We start from the raw sequence: 22,644 nt of genomic DNA, 5'->3' as shown, positions 1-22,644 counted from the left end.
CAGTCCCCAGGGGAGCCCACAAGCAGGTGTGTGGCGTCTGTCCCCCCGTCCTGCAGTCTAGCTCCGTGTTTTCTTAACCAAACCACAGGGCCTTGTGCCAGGAATGGAGGGGGCCAGTCCCAGCCTGGGGGGACCCAGGAGCCACTGGGGGCCCTTCGGATGCCAGCTCCTGGCTTATTTCACAGGGGGGTGTGTCCTGGGAGCCTGGGTGGCAGCGTCTGGGCCCAGGACCTCCTCCTGGTGAAGAGGGCCATGTCCCCACTTCTCCTGGCCCGGCCAGTTCTGAGCAGGCCCAGGCGGCCTGATCTCACTGCGTCCATCGGGACGGGAGCCAGGCTTGGAGTCCCCGGGCTGCTGGACGCAGGCCGGGTTCCGGGTGTGAATCAGGGTGGGTGGGGTCCCCTGCCCGCGTCCCTGTGGCCTCTCCTCTCGGGGTCACCTTCGCGGGCCGGCAGGTTCACTGCCCTCTGGAGCAGAGTCCTCTGCAGCTGGACACAGGGAGGTCAACAGGTGACCTTTTCCTCTGGCTGGATGGCGAGTCTGGTCACCTCTCTCCAAACGCCACGCGAATGACGGGTGAAAACAGCCGGAGACGGACTGAGCCTGGGGTCACGGGGGGTCTAGCTGGCAGGTGGCCAGGACGGCGCCGTCTGGTGGACCTCCCGTGGCTCTGGAGCCTCCTGGGTCCACACGGTGCCCTGTCGCCGCTGCCAGCCCCGGGGGACACGGAGCCCTGGAAATGTGGCCAGGGAGACGGAGGACTGTGGTGTTCAGGTGGTGGACGTGTGGCTGAGGGCCTGGGCAGCCCAGCTAAGGGAGCTTTTAATGTCCACTTAACCTGGTGTGTGCAGGGGTGGGTGAGAGGGTGACCCGTCAGTGTTAGGGACCGAAGTCGGTCCCCGAGGACGCGCAGGTTCAAGCTCCAACCCCTGAGGGGGTGGCGTTTGGGGGTGGGCCTTCGTGAGGGAGTCGGGGTCAGCTGAGGTCACGAGGGGACTGACGGCTTGGTGTCACAGGCAGCACAGATGTCACCGGCAGTGTGGTGACGGTGACGTGACTGTCCATCGTGGTAGACATCTCTTCTTAAAATCAGAAGGAGATCCGGACGTACAGCCATCCTGCCCAGCTTGGGGCTCACGGGGCACCTCGATAGCCCCGGGTCATGGGGGAGAGCAGCCCGGAGCGAGTCAACACGCTCGAGTGACAGGGCCGATAAACGGACTTCCAAGAAGACCGAGGACCACGGGTTATGCGTGAGCTGTCCCCAGCCACCCCACTGCCCAGCGGTGGTGTGGTCAGCGGGCCCAGGCCTGGAGAAGAGCGGGGCCAGCAGAGCCCAGGGTCGGAGGCAGCCCACTGGCGCTGGGGGACGTGAAGACGGCTCTGCTCGGTGGCCGTGGGGTGAAGAGCCGCCCACTGCCATGCAGACTCTCGGGAGAAAATCTGGGCGACACAGACGTCACCAGCAGTGTGACCACGGGCCACGAGCCTCTCCATGGGCATGGCCAATGTGGAGAGTCAGCGCGGTGGCTGGCCGTGAGGTCAAGGTCAGCTCTCCACCCTCTCCATCCGTAATCCACACTCCTCCGCTGCTCCCTCCCTCCATCCCGTCCCCTGAGGCTGCCCCACAAGGTCCCTGACTTTCCTGTTCTCAGATGTCACAAGCTCCCTGCTCACCGACGAGCGAGATCACACCGTCATGAGCCACTCACCTCTCGGTCTCTCTCGGAGCACAAGGGCATATCGGTCAACCTCCAGTTAAGAGTGATGGAACCCGTCAGCTCCCGTCGAATGCGACGCCATCACTTCTTACACGACCGCGTGGGTCGAAGCCCTGGAAAAACGTCCCGCGTGTTAACCAGGTGCCCGAGGCGCTGACGTGCTGGGACGAGGTCTTCACTGTAAGGAACCACATAGAAAGCGCCTCAGATTTGATGGCCTTGAGCCTCTGTCCCAAGCACTTGTAACCGTGCCCTTGTCACTGAGGGCAGGTGTGATGGGTCCACAAATGAAGCGCAGGGCTGTCACTACAAGAGTGAGTGGTGGCCTGGACACATCCCCGCGTCCTAGGATCGTGACCAGGACTCCACTGGCGTGAGGGTCTGGTGGGACGCTCGAAAGTCAGATGGGACCTGAGACCAGCTTCAGTTTGCTGGACTCACCCGAGTGGCAGTACATCATGGCCCTTGTCACCTGCCCACCGGATGCCAGTAGTGTCCCCAAAGTATCCCCATGGATTTCCAGGCAGGGTGCCCACACCATTGCTGGTTTGCACGGTGACCGCTGAGGCAGGGAGGTGGCTGGGGGAAGGGGACCGTCATCATTCACTCAGCGAGCACTCGTGAGCACGGCCCGTCCCAGGTGACAGGCCAGGGGCAGGCTGAGCAGTCCTGGGCCTGGGTGGCTCTCACGTCCCAGGGAGAGGACACTGGCCTGCCCACAGAGAACCACAGACTGAGGTGCCCATGGCGGAGTCCGGAGGGAGGGCTCTGTTGTTGGCTGTAACTGCCCCCCCCCTCCTGGCTGTCAGTCACAGTGGCCTGTCCTCTGGGCACCTGGTGAATGGTCTCTGGTGTCTCTTCTTATAAGGAGAGTGTCCTGATGACCCTCCGACCTCATCTGACCTTGATCTCCTGAAAGCCCCTGTCTGCAAACACAGTGGCGTTGGGAGTCACGGCTTCGGCCCGTGAAGGGGTCCTGAGCATCCAAGGCCATACACAGGAGGGGACCAGAGGAGCTGGGAGGTGACCCAGAGCCAGTGAGTCCGGAAGCAGGGAGGCAGGAGAGGGGTGCTGGGGAGGGGGGTCAGAGGAGGCCAGGCAGGCAGGCGGGCATCGAAGGCCTGGGACTCTCCCGGGGCGCCTCCTGGGAAGCCTGGGGGTTTAAAACAGGGGGGTGGTCCGTTTTGCACCTTAGAGACCTGGTGACTGTGGGGGACAGCAGAGGTGCTTCCTCTCCGCCCACCTCCTCAGGCCAGGCGATCGTGGAGCGTGGTTCTGGGTCCAGGCCTGGGTCTACCCTGCAGGCCCTGGTCCCCCCATTGGAAAGTTCCAGAACCATCCAGCTCACCTTCCCTCCTGAAGGACCCAAGGCCCTTCCTTATTTCTGTCTCCATGGAATAAGGGGGGTGGGGAGCACGGCCTGGGGGAAGAGTAGGGCCTCGGGCAGGGGGAGCTGGGCCTCGGGCAGGGGGAGCAGGGCCTCGGGCAGGGGGAGCTGGGCCTCGGGCAGGGGGAGCAGGGCCTTGGGCAGGGGGAGCAGGGCCTCACAGGGCAGGGGGAGCAGGGCCTCGGGCAGGGGGAGCAGGGCCTTGGGCAGGGGGAGCAGGGCCTCACAGGGCAGGGGGAGCTGGGCCTCGGGCAGGGGGAGCAGGGCCTTGGGCAGGGGGAGCAGGGCCTCGGGCAGGGGGAGCAGGGCCTCACAGGGCAGGGCCTCCTCACGGGGAGGGAGACCAGCAGCCGCAGCCCCTCCATCTCCACCCAGAAGAGGCCCCGGCAGCCAGCGCAGTTTGCACCTTTAGGACAGATCGGGTTTCACCTGCTCCTGGAAGTCGGACGCTAACTGGGAACCAGACCCGGCTGCCCCAGGCCGGAGCGTCCCACCCTGAGCCAGGAAACCCGCAGGGAGTTCCCGAGGCTCAGGGGTATTTCATCCTCAGCAGCTCTGTGTGCCCCAGAGGGCCACCGCGTCCTGCAGACCCAAATCCGCCTGCCTCCTATACTGCTCCTTATTTTCTGTCATCCATTTTAAATCACATAAGGGATAACAGTGTCTTTCCAGAACTTTCTCTATGTATTTACGTGTGTGTGTGTGTGTGTGTGTGTGTGTGTGTGTTTCTCTCCCACCAGTAGGAAACTCTGGGGTTTTAGGAACATCAGTGGCGCCTTGCCGTGCTTGTGGTCTTATGACTTGGTCCTCTGCACCTGTGCCCTGCGGGTCCCTCAGTCAGTTTACACACACACACACACACAGCTTGTCTCTGGTCTGGCTTCCCAGGGCTGCACGGGGAAAGCCGGGCGCCTGGGACTGAGCCCAGTCCACCCCCCACTGACCTGGGGAATTCAGAGCCCTGGCTGGACGGGTGGGGCAGGTGGTAAAGGGCAGCAGGGCTCCTCTGGGCTTTCCCAGCACAGGACAGTGCAGGGGGCACGCCTTCCCTCTGGGACGTCCCCTCTGTAAGGTGAGGTGGGACAGAAGTCGGTGGCTCTCGGCCTCGCAGGTCACAGTCCAAACCGAGAGACGCGTCTACTTCCTGATGTGGGCCGAGAACTCAGGGCCAGGGCAGGTTTTTGATCTCTGAGGGGCAAAGAAATAGCAGGTGCCCAAATCTGTGTCCCGGGGCCCAGGACGCGCTCCGGGCAAGGCGCCATCTGGCTCAAGCTCAGGGCAGCAGGCCTCGGCTACAAAGGTCCAAGCAGGGGGGCTGTGGGCCCTGAAGGCGGTGGTCCCGGGTCCTCACTCCACTCTGCCACTCGGCCCGGGGTGCTGCCCAGGACACCCTGGAGTCCACCTCCTGGTCATGTTCTAGTGAAACTTCACTGACCAGAACAGGCGGCCACCACCAGCCATAGTCTGCCAGCTCCTGATAGGGGTTTGTCTCGGTCCGCCTAGGATCGGCCGAGTCGCGTGACCGCCATCAGTGCCAATATTGAATCACACCAGATGACCCGGGGGCAGGATTGCGTGTCTTGCCCTTCCTGAGGGGCCCCTGGTCCACTCTGCCCAGAGAGCTGAGAGTGGGATGACCAGGGCACTTCCGGGAAGTCCAGGGATGATGCGAGACCCCCCGGGAGCTCTTTACATCTCCGACAGTGTTCAGGTTGGGCGGGGGACACTGCCTGGACTGTGACACTCCAGCCAACACAGCCCCTGGCCACCTCAGTGGACACAGAGTTAAGCAGCTTGGGGTGTACGCAGGCCACTGAGGTATGGGGGATGTTTGTCACCACAGCACACCATCACCTCTCCTGACTGTCATTAGCACCAGAGATGAGTTCACGCCGGAGGTGACAGTGGCACCGGAAGCTGCTCTCATGGCGAGGAGGCCACTGCCCTTTCTGTCCTCTTCCACTTTCCACAGTTCAGGGATAAAGTGAGCAGGACGTGGCCCTGGGCGCCTGCAGGCCTTCCGTGTCTCTGGGAATATGTTTTCACAGATTCACGGCCTGGGATTCAGCGACCCTGCACCAAACACGCGAGACCCCTGGAAGCTGATGTGAGAAAACAGTGAGAGAGACAATGTGGGGGCTGGCGCTCTGGCCGGAGTGGGCGGGGGCAGGGGACCAGGAAGCCCGGACTCGGGTCCAGCTCAACATCTTCCCCACAGACAAGGGGAGGCCGGCAGGGGGACGTGCTGGGGCGACCAGCGCCCCAGAGGCCGGGGCAGGAGGCAGCCTCAGTCTTGCAGTCGGAGGCCAGGCCAGCCCGGAGTCCATGGCCCCGTCCTGCCCAAGTCGGAAGGAAGTCTGTGAGGCCAGCCAGTGTGCGGGGCCCTGTGTCGGCGTTCTGGGGTTCCCCTCCCCGTGGCCGGGGTCTGGGTGGCCCTAAAGGATACAAGTCTCAGGGTCCTGGAGGCCAGGGTGGGAACCAGGTGTGGGCAGGGTCGGCTCCTCCTGGACACTCCCAGGAGAGCCCCCCAGGCCTCTCCGCTGGCTTCGGGTGGAGGTCAGCTGCAGCCTTCCCGGGCCTGCAGACCAGGCCTTCTGCCCCAGTATCCCTGGGGACCCCCTGGCTGTTGGTGTCCAGTGCCTGTCTTCTTGTAAGGACCCCCTAATCCCGTACGGCCTCGGCTTCACGCCTTTACATCTACGAAGACCCTATTTCCAAATGAGGTCACACCCAGGGACAGGGCGGCAAGGAGTCGACTCCATCTTTTCAGGAGACACAGGTCACCCCATAGCATCACCTTATCGGGGTCCCTGGCTGAGCAGCCACAGGCTCCCTGCAAAGAACCGGGCTCCGTCCCGAGGCGCCTCCCAAGACTCCCGGGCTTAGCGAGAATCGAAACCCCCAGCAAAGGGGCCTCGCGGTCAGCTGGCTCGCATTAGTCTCAGTCTGACGCTGTGGCGGCTCGGCAGGGCTGGACCCCAGCAAGTTCAGCGGGAGAGGCTGCCGCCAGCAAAGGTCAGGGCCCCCCTTTACAGTGTAAATACGACCCCTTCCCGCCGCCCCCTCCCATCACACAATATCTCTTTCAAAGATCGCACAACACCAGGCAGACCGTGCCAAATTGGCTTTATTGTTTTAAAACCAGCCCCTTCTGTCCACCACCGCCCAGACCCCTCCCCGGGGGACATGCATAATAGATGTCTCTGTGGAGTCTCCGCCCCCACGTCCTCCTCTGTGGCAGCCCGGAGGCAATGACGCCGAATAGCGTCCCCTAACCAGTACCTAGTGATGGTCAGCGTCACCACAGCCACCAGGAATGGGCGGCTAACTTAGTGGCAGGTGCCGAGTGATCAGAGACCAGGGACGGGGCTGGCCCTGACCGAGGGCCTCCAGGGGCCGGGCCGAGCCCTTGGCCCACCTCTGACCACTTGGTCCTCACTCCCTGGCGGGTAGTGACTGGCTGCCACTTGACAGAGGAGAAAACCCAGGCTCCAGAGGGAAGCCCAGGGGTTTCCAGGCCGGATGAGGATAGGCCAGCAGGTGACCGCCCCGCTACAAAAGCTAAGTGCCCCCAAAATCTCCAAAGTCGCGGTGACATTGCTGCGTGCTACTTAGAGAGTCAAAGTTTGTGCGGAAGCTCCCCGAGGAGCAGAGGGTCACGTTTTAAAATAGACAGGCTGCGGTGTGCGCTGCCTTAGGAACCCATGTGATCGTGCAGCGGGGAGTCACTCCTGGTCACCGGGGGGGCCAGCACGCAGCGTCATGGCAGGGTCATCACAGGGTCACGGCGGCCGTCCCAGCAGCAGGGCCAGGCGGGGTGCGGGCTTGGCTGGCGGGGCCCCACAGACCCCTGCTTGCTGACTGTAGCGTTTCTAAACAGCCTTCCCACTTGGTTCAGGATGGGCGGGCGGCCTGGTGAGTGTCCTGAGGAGTGGGCTTCCTGCCCCCCGCCCTGGGACCAGCATGGCTCACGGGCACGGATGGGAGCCTCCCCTCTGTGGCCTAAAGCAAAGCTTCCTGCTGTCATTGTCCCCTCCTGAGAGTTCTGGTCTCGGCACCATGGCCGAGTGCAGGGGTTCAGAACCTGGCCTGCACACCGGCCCCCCCACTCCATCCCCTGCCACCTGTCAGCTGGTGACAGCAAGCGGCACCACTCACTGGCCTCAGGGTCCCCATTTGTCAGATGTGGGTGAGAGGAGCCGCACCTCCCCAGGAGGTCATTGCAGCCCGCAAACAGGGCAGGAGCCGTGGTGTGGGGACAGGTCAGAGCTGGGTCCAGGCAGCCCCCATGGGGGGAGGGCAGAGTGTCCCTGTACCTCAGTCCCAAGATCTGCTGTCCCAAGTGACCACAGTGCCACCTGTCAGAAGAGGGACAGGGTCTCCCCGGGCTGGGGTCAGGGTGTCCGCAGGCTGTGCTCCTCGAGGGTTCCGGAAGAATCTGTCCCTGCCTCTTCTGAGCCAGCCACAGTGGACGGCCCCGCAGCTGCCCGCCATGCTGACTCTCTGCCTCCCTCTCCCACCTGCAGGATGACGGCGATGGAGTTGGGGGATGGAATTGGGTCCTGTCAGGGGGCCAGGTGACGGCCTAGTTCAGGTCAGCTGACGGGCCACCTCGGCCTCTCCGCAGCCTGCCGTCCTCTCTGCCATCCACCGTCCTCTCTGCCATCCACCGTCACCGTCACGGGCTGCGGGGTGGACTCTCTTGGGGCGCAGGGCACGCTGTGCCCACCACACCCACCGCCCAGGGAGGGTGGATTCAGAGCGTCCTCCCTCTGTCACTGAGGCAGGTCTGGGGCTGGGTGGGGACCCGCGGGTTGACCCTGCGCTGTGGCGTCGTCATCCTGACGGAAAAACAGAGCTGCAGAAGACGCCCAAGGACCCACGGAGAGCCCCCGCAACCTGCCCCAAGGCGGATCCCCCACGACCCGCGGGCGGGCAGAGGCGGGAGGAATTGGGAGCGGACACCCCCTGACCCAGCTGCAGCCGTTTCCCCACAGGGTCCTCTTCCTGTCCCCGGGTCCCCCAAGGTCCCCCTCTGCTGTGAGTCGCTGGGCCTCCCTAGGCTCCCCTGACCTCGAGGCCTTGGGTGAATGCTGGCCAGGTGCTGGGGGACTGGCCCTTCACTTGAGTGTGTCTGATGTCCCCTGTGGTCAGCTGCTGGTTGTGCAAACTGGTGGTGGTCAAGGAGGCCGCGCAGGTGAGGTTGGACCCTCGGCCTGTACATCCCGCCAGGGCTGTGGCACGGAGACGCCGTCACTAGTGCCGAAGCTCAATGGGCAGCGCCTGTCCCCTCCCTGTACCTGCCGCCTTGTACAGAGAGGGGACCAAATGTTAAAAAAAAACAGCAGGAGACCTCAGCGGGCCTCACCTGTCCCTTCTGCTGACCGGTACCCGTGAAGCGCTCAGGAAGTGGGACGCCCCCGGAATTTCAGGGAACCTTTAAACCCCGCTGCGTGGGCAGGGCGCCCCGACGCAGGGCTTTGGCGACAACTTAACCTGTGCCGCGTGGAGGGGACGACCGAGGTGGGGAGCAGCCCCTGCCGAGATGAAAGCCGGCGTCCAGCTGCTCAGAGCATCAAACCTTAAAAGCGACCTGAGTTTTGAGGCCAGGAGTGAGTTATGGCTGCCAGGACGGGGACAAGGGCTTTGATCTGGGAGGGGACGACATCCTAAGGGAGCGGGGCTCTCGCCTAAGTGATTCCCGCATCCTCCTGGGTGCATTAGAGGGACCCCCTTGGAATTTACAGGGCTGCGGAAGGAACCGGATTCCTAATGGCAAACAGTTGGCGGAGCAGCTTGGCGGGCGCAGAGGAGAGGAGTCCTGGGGCATTTGACGAGCTCCTCCCCCTCCCCGCCAGGCGGTCGGAGGATGGCCGCGGGAGGTCACTCTGGTGAGCCCTTGACCTCTCTCTTTGAAAAAGTATCAGTTTGGAGACGGCCGTCTTTACTGCAGGAAACTGTAGACCAGAGGCGGATCTTGGCTCTTTGGACGGCCACCCTGCCACTAGCCAGATGTTGGCCGCTGCTTGTCCCAGGCCACGCCCTGGCAGAGGGCTGCTGTCCTGCGGGCTCTGCCCCTGCAGCGTCCCCGTGGGCATGTGACTGGCACCGTCCAAACCAACCAGGCGCCTGCGGCTGGGAGCAGGAGCTCGTGCCGTGTCGGGGACACCTGTGTCCCCTCCTCCCTAGAGAGGCCTGCAGCCTCATGGAGCCAGACCCCCACTGAAGCTGCTCAGAAGTCTCGGGGGTAGAAAGGAGAGCAGGTTGACAAAATGGAGGTGTGACCGGCCAGCCCAGGGTGACCACCTGGCTCCAGGCCCCAGCTCTGCTGCCCACAGCCCCACAGTTAGAGGTCGCAAGTTGCCGCCAAGTTCCCTTGTCCTGGGAATCCTGGATCAGATGTGGACAACCCCACCGTACCCCGACAACCCCACAGGCCCTTCCTTGCTCCCCATGGCCAGCCCGTCTCACCTCAGGACACGTCACCACATTCCCCTCCAGCCCCGGGACCAGGGTGTCCGCTCCACTGAGCAGGGCTCCTCACGGTTCTGTCCACTCCTGTGGCCCCCCAGGACTTGGGCAGACTGGCACACAGTAGGTGCTCAGGAAACGTGGGTGAAGGTGCACAGTAGGTGCTCAGGAAATGGTGAAGGCACACAGTCGGTGCTCAGGAGTGTCAGTGAAGTGATTGGTGGTCTCCTGCCTCCCCTTGCCCTGCTGATGTCCTGTGGAATGGAGGGTGGACTGGGCCAAGCAGCCAGGGGCTCACAGCACCTGGCTCAGGCCACTGCTTGGCACTTGGTGATGATGTCGGCTCATTCGCTCCTTCACTTCCTCCTTCAGTAAGTGGGCACCGGACGTCTGCCCCGTGCCCAGGGCTGTGCCCGAGGTGGAAATCGGCCAAGGACAGACAGCTGCTCTCTTGTTGCCATTTCTTAGGAACCTCCTACTCTCCTGGGAACTGGGCCTGGCCAGGGGACAGGAGGACAGGCCCCTGGAGCCTGGTTGGGTGGAAGGAGAGAGCGGTGCCCCTGCTTCTGCAAGATGAGGGCAGGAGGGTAGGGCCACCAAAGAAAGGACGGTCCCAGCCGGGTAACGTGAGCTGGGAGGAGCAGGGGGACCGGGGGAGGGCCAGAGAGGTCCCTTGTCCCTGACTTGGAGCAGGAGGCTGCGGGGTGGGCGGCGTCCTGCCCAGGTCCCCCCCGGGCATCACCCGCAGCGTGGTGGACCCCTCCGCCTGCTGGACCTGCGGGTCACTGAGGGGCTCCTTGGTGACGTCTGGGGCTTGAGGGAGCCCGTCCCCTGAGACGCTCGGTGCTCCCTGGTGAAGCACAGGACGACACGGCGTCTCTAAGGAACCCACAGAGGTGCGTGTTCTGTCCCTGGGTGGCCTGCCGTGGCCCGATCACCTGGCACTGCCCTCTGGGCCCTGCTTGGGGCGGGCTGTGGATACGGCTTCTCCCCTGCGGCCCGCGGCTCCTGGGCCCCCACCCGGCGTCACCCGACTCCCGTGGCAGAGACACGGTGACAGGGCCGCCCTCGGAATCGGCTTCTCAGGAATGTGGGCTGCTTTATGGCAGTTAAATCTGCTCTGCGCTACCTGTGAGCGAGGCCTCTGTGACATGCACAGCCCGCCTGACCAAACCCAGATGCGGGCTGCCCGCGGGAGCCAGGTCAGAGGCGCAGGCCCCGCGTGGCCCTGGGGGCTTTCAAGACGGCAAACGTGGAGACACCTCGGCCTCAGCCAGGACGCCCCCCTCCCCGCACACGGGCCACCTGGTCCCTGTTGGCCCAGAGCTGAGGGCCAATCGCGAAGCTTTGTTTCCACTCGGGCACTGGGGTCTGGGCCCCACAGGGGGGTCTTTTTGAACCTTCCTGGGATGCTTTGGGTCCCCGGGGTTGAACTCGGGGCCCTTGACCCCTGGCCCCAGCCCCAGCCCTGTGTGGTGTTTGATTAGAGACAGGGTCTCCCCGAGCTGCTGAGGGCCTTGCGGTGGCTAAGGCCGGCTTTGAACTCCCGATCCCTGGTGACTTGTGACGTCTCCACGGTGGTCACGGGTACTCAGACCCGGGCGAACGCGTCCACCCCGTGTGGACTCTCAGCCCCTCCGGGCTCTGACACCCAGGAGGTCAGCGCCAGCACTCTCAGGCGCTGCCTGCTGGGCACGTAGTAGGCCCTCAGCCAACGTTGATGGGATGGAGGGGGCGAGTGGCAGGGGACGATGAGGGCCGGGTCAGCGGCAGCCTGGTCTTGGGCTTTCAGGCTCAGGTCTGTGACCTCCACCAGCCTTTTGTCATTTCTTCCCTTTCTCAGCTCAGGAAGCTGTCTCCTAGCTACAGAAACCTCTTTTCTTTGTAAAGTCAGCTGACCTCAGGTATTTCATTCTATGATAAACAAACCAATCCAGCATCAGACACCAGAATTCTTGCCAGCGGAGGGACGGAGAGTGAGAGGAAGCCAGCCACCAAAAGAGGAGACCTGGGTGGGACTGACGTGGAAAAAGTGCCACGCACTGAATTCACTTCCCATTAGCACCACGGTGTGGGGTGGGCGGGGTGGGCTGGCTGTGGTGGCCGTCCACACAGGGTCCCTGACCTGGGGGGACGCACAGTTACAGGGACGTCACCAATCCCTGGTGTAGTTAGTCTGAGCCTCAGCCTGCGAGCCCAGGTCCACGCCGTCAGCACTAAGTTACTCCCAGCCTCCACTCTCCGGGGAGGCCAGCCTCATCCTGGTCTCTGGACCCTCCCTTCCCCAGGGCTCCAGAATCCTGGGCCCAGCTCTGGGCTCTGACCTGGCGCTGATGTGTCTGTGGGGCCCGGGCTGCTTCTGCTCAGGTCAGGAGCTCTTCCCGCTGTGCTGTGTCTTGGCCACCTGGGGCAGAGGACTCTCAGGTTCTGTCCCCTGGGGGGTCACAGACTGGAAGCCTCGGCCACGCCCACCCTGCAGATGTGCTTTGGTTGGTCTCCTTTGGTCTTGTTTGGGGTCCGACTCATCTGTGTCTGTTGCCTGCATTTAAAAAAGCTGAGACGGCTCTCCTACAGATCCAGATCTCTGTCTTCTGAGAAGTCGGCGCTCTGGCCACATGGGTCCCCACGCCCCGCCGCAGAGCCCGGGAGCCAGGAGCCGAGAGCCTTGGATCTTTAGGAATGCCCTGGGCAGTTCACTTAAAAAGCCCAACTGACATCGCCTTAGACCATGATCACATTTCGTGTGCATTTAGCAAGCCATCTGGTCCCCGGGGTTGGCTCCGCAGCTCGATTATATCTTTGAAGACTGGTTTCTTTTCATCTTTCCGTGCCTCAGCCTCAGCATGTGGGGCTTTACACCTTTATGCTCACGGCCTCACGTCCCAAGATGGCTGCTGTAACTCCAACCACCACATCCTCTCATGATTCAGGGGAGGAGCCAGGTACAGGGAGGACAGGAAAACACTAGGCCAGGAAAGCAAGCTGTCTCTGTTGCCCTCTGTAAGGAGAAGCTAAGGACAAAGGGATCGGTGACGCCTGCTGGGCAGCCAAGTGGTGTCTGCCACCAACTACTGCTGCTTAGGCCGAGCCGGTCCATGCCGGTTGGCCCCAGTCCCCACCACTCCCTCTTGCTCCCCAACACTGAAGCCACTGATCACAGGGTCTGCCCCGTGTCTGTCCTCCCTCCCTCCCTCCCTCCCGTCTCCTGCTGGCCTGAGAGGCCTCCTGGGTTCAGGGTGGAAGGGCCCAGCTCCTGCTCACTCTGCACCCCGCCCCGCCCACCTGCCCCAACTCCCTGGCGCCCCTTCACCCCCTTCCCCTCTGCAGTTCCTCCTGGGCACTGGGGGGGGGCACACAGGGCTCCTGTCTGCTGGGCCTCTGCGGCCACTAGGTATCCCTGGGTCAGCGGTCTCCTCAGCCTCCTTGTGGCCCCTGGGTGTGCAGTGGTCGACTCTCCCAGAGAATCGCCTGTGGCGGGACAGTGTGCTGACCGCGGGTCACTGGCCTCCGTTCCGACAGGGCTGGACGGTTGGTCGGCAGCCTTGCCCACGCCCTCTCCTCCCAGGCGCTGGGGCCCACGCCCTGGGACATGGGAGCTGGATGACTCGTGTCTGCTCCTTCCCCTGCTACCACCCTGCAGCCCAGCCCAGGGGCTGCGGCCCACGAGGGGACCGCCAGTGACACCGGCAAGCACCACCCTGAGGCACCTCGCACGCCGGGACCTGGAATGCAGCCGTCCACTCCCAAGTGGCCTCTTGGGTGGCACAGCGGGGACCAGGGAGGCACCCTCAGTCTCAAGCGGCAGCCGCTCTTTTATGTGGTCACCTCCAGGCGTCAGGAACACAGGAGGGCTCAGGGTCATGGGCCAGGAGCGGGTCGGGTGACACACTCGGGTCCCAGCCTAGGCACCGTGGGTCCCTGGGACCAGGGAGGGACCATCTTTGCCAACCGATATTTTGAAAGATCCGGGATCTCACGCCAGCTTCCAGCAGCTCCCCGGGCGGGATTGTTTGGAGGTCTCACAAGGGGTCCACCCAGCCCAGAGTGCCAGGCCCTGTGTCCCCCAAGGAGGAGCCTTCTACAGAGACGCAGTCCCACCTGCTCACATTGTCACAGGAGAGACGGGGAGAGGTGGGAAGGGCTGGCCCGGAAGGATAGGGCACTGTCCCCTGGCCTCAGGCTGGGCTGCAAGGTCCCGTGGACTCAGGTGCTGTCTCCCTGGGTCTCGCGTGCAGCCAGCAGGCAGAGGAGGGCACCGGCCTCCTGCGCCCCCCCTCTGCGCGCCCCTCTGCTGCAGGCCTGGAGACCCACGTGGGGAGGCGCAGGGGCCCAGGTTGGTTCAGGTCTTTAAACTGACAGAATTCCCAGGACATGAGATCGACCACTTTATGGTAGATGACTGACAGGCGTCAGGTTCCTTCCCCGTGAGGGGTGGCCGCCCTCTGGGTAGCTCCAGGACCCTTTATCACCCCAAAGGAGAGTCTGCACCCGTGGCTCCTGACCGCCCCCCAGCCCTGGCAGCCCACCTGTGGTCCCTGGGGAGGTCCACTTCAGGGTTCAGGTAACGGGGGTCACTCCGTGGGGCTTCACATCGGCTACCACGGGGCCCCGCAGCCCGAGCGTCGTCCGCCCCGCAGCCAGTGTCGCTGGTTCCTCTTGATACCTGGACGACGTTCCATTGTCTGGAGACGCAGGACGGGTGTCCCTTATCCAGAATGCTGGGGACAGAGACGCTTTGGATTTAGATTTTTTCAGATTTTGGAAATATTGTCACATGCAAAATGAGACACCCTGGGAGGGACCCGCTGAGCTGACGTCATCGTGTCTCACGCTCCCCTCAGCCACGGAGCTCGACCCGTCTGAGGGAGTGTGCGAGGCCACCGGGCCGCGTGGCCTGGGGCTGCTCGCCTGCGTGGTGTGACTCTCAAGGTGTCACACGTGGGCGCTGGGGTTCTGGATCCTGGGATTCGGGGTGGCCCCGAGCCTCGTCTCATCTGCCACCGTCCGTCAGCGGTCATGCGGGTCACTTCGGGTCACTTCCACCTTCGGCTGCTGCGATGGGTGTCTTCTGTCTTCCTGGTGATTCCGGGTGATTCTGGGGGCTTCTGAAGGAGTGGCCTGCGGTTTCCCGTGGAGCCCTACACGCCCCACTCCCAGGCCCCCTCTCTTCCCCTTCCCGCCCTCTCTCTCTCTCTCTCCTTCTTTTCTTCCCTCTTCTGCATGGATCCGGCCACCGAGCCGGGCGGGGGTCGCCGTGTCCAGCTCTGGCGCCCTGGGCTGAGTCCCAGGGTCTCCAGCACTGAGGCTCTGTAAACTGAGCCACAAGTACCTCCTTGGAGGGTGGGCAGCGGCACCCAAGGAGACCCCCCCGCCCCGGGGGCATCATGCCCCAGCACCGCGGCCACCACCAGGTGCCGAGGCCACCGCCAGGCAACGTCCCCCGGTGCTTCTCACTGAAGTGGAGGACCCGGCTCTCCCCTCACTTAGCACAAAGTACAGTCAAAACTAGTCACCAGGACGCGTGCTCTCGGAAGGCGATAACCACCCCACCCCGCCAGGGAGACCGCGGGTCCTGGAGGGACCACAGTCCACGCAGTTCTATCTAAAGCACAAACGCGTGCACAGGACCTAACCAGACGAATAGTGTAACTTGAATCTTAAATTTTCACGGAAGGAGGGGTTGTTAGGGAGAAAAATGTCTAAAAATGATCCCCGGAGCTGGGCGCCACGGTGCAGGCCTGTCATCCCAGCAGCTCGGGAGGCTGAGGCAGGAGGATCGTGGGTTCAAAGCCAGCCTCAGCAACAGCGAGGCACTCAGCAACTCAGTGAGACGCCGTCTCTCAATAAAATACAGAATAGAGCTGGGGGCATGGCTCAGTGGTCGAGGGCCCCAAGTTCAATCCCTGGAGAAGGCTGGCAGTAATGAAAAACAGGTTGAGAAACAGGAAATTTGGAACCATTTTAATTTCTTAAATTATTTTAAAACCAAATCCAAAAATGCAATTTGATTTGTTGTTATGAGATTTGGCAGACCTTCCGTTCCTCTGTGGTCACTCTCGAGGTGTCTACTCCTCGCCCCAGTTTCTGTATTCTCTGGACGTGGGGCGCCCTGTGGTGTGGGGCGGGTCTGCAGGGCACAGCAGCCTGTGCTCGGCCATCGCTGCCTTGTGGTCTGTCTGGATTGATCCTCGCTCCTCACGGGCCTGCTCTCCTGCTAGTTGTCTGTCTCCTCTCCGGATGTCAGGCGCCACCCCATATCTAGGACAGTGGTGACACTGGGGACTCACCAGGAACACGTGGCCGTTGGCGGAGGGAGGGAATGAGTGTCTCCTTCGGAGTGTTTTACTGAGCCAGGGGCCGAAAGTCACGTTTACCTGAAACTCGGGAAAGTTCATCAACCAGGTCAGGTTCTCCGTCACAACAGGCTCAAAACGTCCCTGATGTCCATCTGCTGTAGCCCAGCGGACGGTCAGCAGAGAAGGCCCGGGCCTGGCAGGGTTCCCAGTCTGGGCAGCTCCCCACCCAGCTGGCCCCTCTCCGTCCTCTGGAGGGGGGTCTGGCTGTCATTGCCTCCAGGAAGCCTTCCCTGATCCCACCTCTTCCCCAGTCAGGACCTTGTTTGTGCCCTGAAACTCCCTGGGAAAACGGTCCCCAAGAGCCTTGGCTTCCTCCCAGCACATTGCAGTACAGGGGTCGGTTCGCTGAGCGGTGCGCCTGTGGAACGGTGGCGGTCCTGGGGACAGTTACAAGGCACGGCGGAAACTTCCTACGATTTGGCAGCAAACTGGAGCCGAGGAGCCACCATATGGGGGTGGCCAGGCGAGCCCACAGCGGGGAGCCGTCCTGCAGGACTTACCACCATGTTTTGACTCCTTACATTTGTGTAAATCAACTTCCTGTCTGCTTCAAGAACTTCCCGGGAGGCCAGCTTCTCCCCATCGTTCTCCCTGGAGGACGCCTGGCAGCTCCCTCACCCTGAAGGACATTTCCTCTGGCTGTAGGACCCGGGTTGATGGCTCTCTTCTGTAAGCTGGGGAGAAGCCTGCGCCCCTTCCTTCCAGCCTCCGTGGGCCAGGAGCGGAGCCGCTGTCGTTGGGATGGCCTTGCCCTGGGCCGCACGGTGTTCACTGGAATCAACGGAGAAGAAACGGTGGACCCCACCCTCACGGGTGACCGGCTCTAAGACCTTGGCAAGTCCTATTCCGCAGCCCTCCTTTCTCTGAATAGAACTGGGGCTGGTGACTGTGCCCTCCCGGGGTGGGTGTGACAGTGAAGTGGCACGTGGTGCGAACGCCTGGTTCAGGGCTCGTGCAGATGGCGCTCGGCAGTCCCAGCTGAATGCGGAAGGGACTCGTGGCCCGATGCCCCGTGGGACTCGTGCTTCTGTGTGCTGCCGAGGAGAGGCAGGAGGCCGGCTCCCGCCCGCTCTGCTACCGAGGCTCTGAGTCACAGCCCGGGCCACTTGCCTTCCCTTGGGGGCCTTCCCGTGTGGATGAGCGGGTCTGGCAGCGACTCCTGGTTCCCAGCCCTGCTGGGCATGGGACCTCTCCAGACAGGTGCCGCACGGCTGGGCTTGCTTCCTTGGGAGATGCTAATGCAGAGCAGGTTGAGTCCTTCTGTCCCATGTGATCTGTCACCCTGGACATTCCTGGAGGTGTCCACGGCTCCCCACTGTCTGTCCTCTGCCTGCTCCTCTGCCGTCCCTGGGAAGACCCCTGGTGTCCATTCCAGCCACCACAGAAAAAAGAGCCCAAGGCTCTGGAAACTTCTTACATGAAGGGGTAAGAGGTGGGCATTTAAGTGCCCGTCGTCCCCTGCCCACCAGCTTGTGGGCAGGCTCAGGAAGGCCCGGCCAGCTGGGCTCACATCAAAGATTCCCTGAGGTTGGATCATGGACCTCAACGTAAGAGCTACCACTGTAAAAAGAGACTTGAAAAAGCTGAGAACTTAGAAACTCCTGTTGTTCAAAAGACATTGTTAAAAGCTGGAAAAGATCAACCGCAGGCTAGGAGATGACTCTATGGCTCATATCTAAGGAACAACTTGACTCCAGAATATGTAAAGAATTCATATAACTCATAAGAGGACAAGTCTGACTTTTTAAAAAATGGACAAAAGGCTTTTTTAAGTGGAATCTCACTGTGTGGCCCAGGCTAGTCTCAGACTTGGGGACTGAGTTCCGCCTCAGCCTCCCAAAACCTGGGATCACAGGTATGCCCCGCTGGGCCCAGCTAGGTGAAAGCTGTGAGTGGACATCTCATTGAGAGGCTAATGAGCACGTGGAGATCATCCAACATCATCAGTCGTTAGAGAAATGCTACTTACGGTCACCATGAGATACCACTGGGCACCCACTGAAATGGCTCCAACCAAACAGAGGGAATACAGAGGCTGGAGACCCTGGAAAGGAGAACCCTGGAGCCTGGGTAGTAGGGCCGCAAGATGACACAGACACCCTGGGAAACAATGTGCCACTTATTTCAATGTCCAACATACACCTACCACATAACTCCACAGTCCACTCACACACACACACACCCCCACATGCACACTCACACACACACCCAGCCTGGTACACAGATGTTTATCGTTGCGTCATCCATTGCAGTTAAGCATTGGACGTTGTGCGCATGCGCCACGGAAAACTATTCAGCGATAAAAAAAAGAGTGAACCTCAGATACTGGCTGTAACATGGATGAGAACTAAGCCCCCGCTGGGTGAATGGTGCAGACATGTATCCTACCATCACACTTACATGAACTTCCAGAAAGTTCTTTATAGAATCAGAAACACTTCTGCGGCAGCTTGATGCTGGGGCTGGGGACTAGCTGTGAACAGGCAGAGGGGAGCTTTGGGGTAACAGATGCTTTGAAACTGGATCATGGAGACAATTCTACCAAGGTGCTTCAAAGGTCATCGAACAGACACAGTGGAGGGATTTTACAGTGTATAAATTAGACCCTAATAAGTTTTAAAATGCGACAGAGGCCATGTGTAGAATGCTGAGAGCAGACCCCAGCCACCCTGCCTGGGAACCTCTCCCAGCTGCTGTCCCCTCACCTGTGTGGCCTTGGTCAGGCACTGGGCCTTTCTCTGTCTCTCTTTCCCCCCACAAAGAGCTCAGCGCGGTGCCTGACACACAGGTCACTGCTGGGTCACTCCCTTCTCGCTGCAGGCTCCTGCCCCATCAGCCCTTTTCCCATTTCTCTGCTCTTCCAAGTTAATGCCCACCTACCACAGGGCCTTTGCGTTCAGTGCTTATGAATATTCTTCCTCCTGAGATATTTCCATTCCTGGCCTCTGATCAATCATGTCTCAGCTCAAATGTCACCTCAGATTCTCCTTCCCTGTCCATCCGGGCTTAAATACTACCCCACTCGTGAATCCTTCTACTTATCCACTGAAGAGCACTTTCTAGTAGTGATGGTACATTTTATTCCCATTTCATAGATGGGGAAACTAAAGCTCAGAGAGGTAACGTCATTTTATTTATTTATTCAGGACAAAATTATCACCACCTCACACCCATGGAGATGGCTACTCTAAAAATGATAATAAATAAATTTTGGTAAAGATGAGGAACTGGAACCTCGTGCACTGGTGGTGGGAACGTGGAGTGGGACAGTCTATGGAAGACAAAATCAAAAGCAGACCTACCCTAGACCCAGCAATTGCATTCCTGGGTATATATTCCAAAGAATTGAAGGTAGGGTCTCCAAGAGACACCTGTACACCATGCTCACAGCTGCGTTAGCCAAGGGCAAAAGTTGGAAATGACGCAAATGTCCATCGACAGATGATTCGATAAGTGAACTATGGTCTATGTGCTCGATGGAATGTTCTTCAGCCTGAAAAGAGAAGGAAATCTAACACAGGCCGCATCATTGGATGAGCTTTGAAGACACTGTGCAGAGTGGAATGAGCCCGTCATGAACACGGTGGGGTCCCCCTGGACGAGGTTCCTGGCCGAGACTGACAGTCAGGAAGCAGCATGGCCGGGGTGAGGAGCTGTTCAGTGCAGAACAAGTTGGAAAAGGTCCTAGAGACGGACACCAGGATCGCAGGTGTCTATCATGCCGCCCAGCTGCACACTTTAAAACGGCTGAGATGGTGAATATTGGGTCATTTGACCACAATTTCTAAAATAAATAACTTATAAGAAGACAAACCTCGAGGCTCAAGGGAATCGGTGTCGTGTGCAGTGTCTCATTTCTGTCCTCCTGCAGAAGGACATGATTTGTCTTGCCCACTTTTGAGGTTCAGAGAGATTTGGTAATGGAGGCTCTGATCCTGCCCCAGCCTCCGACCTCCAAGACCCACCTGGCCACCACGTCCTTCTCCTCCACCTCTCTCTCTGATCATGAGAAGCCTAATCTGTACCCCGTCTCCTCCTGCAGGTACGGCCGGCCTCTACCAAGGAACAAACGGACTGACCAACGCAGCGGGATTCGGGGTGCACCAGGTCAGTGCGGCCCACACGGCTATTTTCTCAGTTTCCCCTAAATCAGGGAGCTCAGACAGCCCACCTCACATGGTGTCCACCAGAACTCCCTCCTCTGAGCCCCACAGGGGCCGATTGTGCGAGAGGCCCCTGGAAAGATCTGTTTGAAGACTTCCAGGATATCCTGGGGGTGAATGTTCACTCTTGCCCTGTCCCCACCCCCCACACACCTGCTGCATCTATGAGTGAGGGGCAGGTGTTTCTCACCAGGCCGCGGCCTCTCAGAGGGGCGGCATAGCCTGCTCACCTCTGCATCCCCGAAGCTGAAAGCCCTGCACATAGTAGGTGCTTCAAAAATCCTGGTTAAACCAACTGCCATCGAGAGCCTCGGGTTCACTTAGGGAGTTCCTAGGGAATTCTCCTGTCCAAGGGCTCAGAGCTGGCGCCGTGGGCACTCCCCGCCTGTGGTCGCCAGTTATCTCTAGACAAGAGACGAGGTGCTCTCAGACTAGTTCTAGAACTGTGCCGGGGCAGATGGCTCTGGACCCTGAGGAAGGCACCATTTCTTCTTCTGTGAGATGAAAGAGCTGAGTCACTGAGACGTGGAAGACACCAACATGGCTCCACGTGTGCTTGTGAATTTCCAGTGAACTCTGTATAGAGATAAGGCACTCGTCAGTGCCACAGAACTTCTGTGGGTGTGATGAGGGACCCAGGCATTTGTCCCTGTCACCATAAGACCTTATCAAGAACACAGAGTCCCTGGAAGTTCTGACTCAGTAGATCTGGGCTGGGGCCCAGGACGCTGACCTCCCTGTGAGTCCCCTGCAGGGAGGAGACTGGTCATGGTGACGGTGGGACCCACCGTGTGAAACGGTGACTCTGGGGGGGTTGGACAGTCGGCCCTGCTTAAATGAACTTGACCAAAGGGGACTGACACATCGACTTGGTCTCTGTGACGCCCTCAAAGAACATTCTGGATCCCTCATGCTTCCAGGGGCTGTGACATTGCACCTTTCTCTCAGGAGCCCCGGTGTGACCTGGGCTCCTGGGTACACGTGGCCTTCGCTGTTCAGTCACCTCACTGAGTTCCAGTGCTGGGGACGCCACAGTGGCCAACTTGACTGTCGAGGCCACAGCTTATCCTTCAGGGTCACCTCCAACTGCCCATCCCTGCGTCCCTGTCCCTGGGAGTTTTTCTAGTGCACAGGGCAGGGAGCAAGTGCCGGGGTGTCACCCCTGGAGCAGCGCTCAAAGGGGGTGAAGTGGGGTGTAACCCCCAGCCCAGGCCCCAGGGATGCCCAGCACGGGTCAGCTCAGCGCCCACTGAGGAAGCCCACCAGGCTGCCCTCCCTTCCCTTCTCGCTCCCCCTCCCCTCCTGGGGTCTCCTTCCCCTTCCAGATGGGCTACTTGTACTGGTCCTTGTCCTAGTGTCGCTCCTGGGAAACCGCAGTGGAGACACCCCCACCCTTGGAGAGCGTCCACCCTCGTGGGGGACAGTTCTGGGCCCGGGGCGCAGCCCAGGGGCCCCCTGCTCACGCCGGGCTTTTCTGTCTCCCCAGGACTATCCTTCCTACCCCAGCTTCCCCCAGAGCCAGTACCCCCAGTATTACAGCTCGTCCTACAGCGCTCCCTACGTCCCGGCCGGCAGCCTCTGCCCTTCGCCCCTGTCCACGTCCGCCTACGTCCTCCAGGACGCACCGCACAGCGTCCCCAACCAGAGTTCTGAGTCCCTGGCCGGTACGTACGTCGTCACCTTCGGGGGTCCCTGTGACTGTGTGGTCTGAGCTCCTACATGAAGGAGGGGCCCAAATGTGGTTTAGTTGTCATGAACTGGTCACCCCAGGGCTAAATCCACCCCCAGATGTGTCGTGGCGTGTGTGTGTGTGTGTGTGTGTGTGTGTGTGTGTGTGTCTGTGTGCGCGCTTAATTGTATCCAAGTCCAAAAGTAGAACTGTTTACCTAAAGATCCTCACTTCTGGCTTCTTTTGAAAGCTCTGCTGGCCTAGCCAGAGTCCCAAGGAGCAGTGCTTGGTTGAAGCAGCCCGCCTGGTGCATTCAGGAAGGGTGCGAGGATTCCAGCGCGGGCAGCTCACCTGAGATGCCTTACCCACCTGGCCCACGCCGGCCTCGGAGCCTCAACTGGGCTCCAAAAGGCAGGGAGACTGGTATCGCGACCATCCATTTTGAGCCAAGGACATACCTGTTGGTCTTCTCTGTTTGTAGACTTATTACCAAGTATTCATGAAGCACCTGCTGATTTTCCAGGCAGCGTAGACTTGGTCTTTGTAGAAAGTAATCAAATAATCACACAAATACATATTTAACCACATGATAGGAAAACCGTGGCTCTCACAAAAGCAGGTTTCCTATTACCTAGGCCCCTTTCCCAGATAAAAACGATGACCATCAGAGTGGGGAGCGACTGGCTAGTGCTTGGTGGCCCTGAGATTTGAACCCAGGCCTCTTGGTTCCGAGTCGGGGCTCATGCTGTTCACTGGCCCTGCGTGTTGAGACCGTGTGACCCGCAGCCCAAGAGAGAGCAGAGGCTCAGAGGCGCAGAGCCTTCAAGGGTGCTTCTGTCTCCAAGAGGGGCTTGGGCACCGACTGCAGGGTCTCGGG

The 22,644-nt window shown here is 60.7% G+C and overlaps 1 protein-coding gene across 1 annotated transcript in view; it reads left to right on the top strand.

The window, feature by feature from the left end:
• The window catches only part of Eya2 (EYA transcriptional coactivator and phosphatase 2), a gene marked incomplete at its 5' end in the record, with an annotated part of 114,793 nt that overhangs the window by 26,135 nt on the left and 66,014 nt on the right, over positions 1-22,644 (top strand). The window contains 2 exons of the mRNA XM_026390955.2: positions 19,978-20,042; positions 21,585-21,762. Coding sequence (XP_026246740.2) covers positions 19,978-20,042; positions 21,585-21,762 — 243 coding nt within the window. The remainder of the gene's footprint in view (positions 1-19,977; positions 20,043-21,584; positions 21,763-22,644) is intronic.

This window comes from Urocitellus parryii, chromosome 6 (assembly GCF_045843805.1).
Source record: "Urocitellus parryii isolate mUroPar1 chromosome 6, mUroPar1.hap1, whole genome shotgun sequence".
NCBI lineage: Eukaryota > Metazoa > Chordata > Mammalia > Rodentia > Sciuridae > Urocitellus > Urocitellus parryii.
Note: the sequence above shows the minus strand (reverse complement) of the source record. Positions and strands in the feature narration are given on the sequence as shown.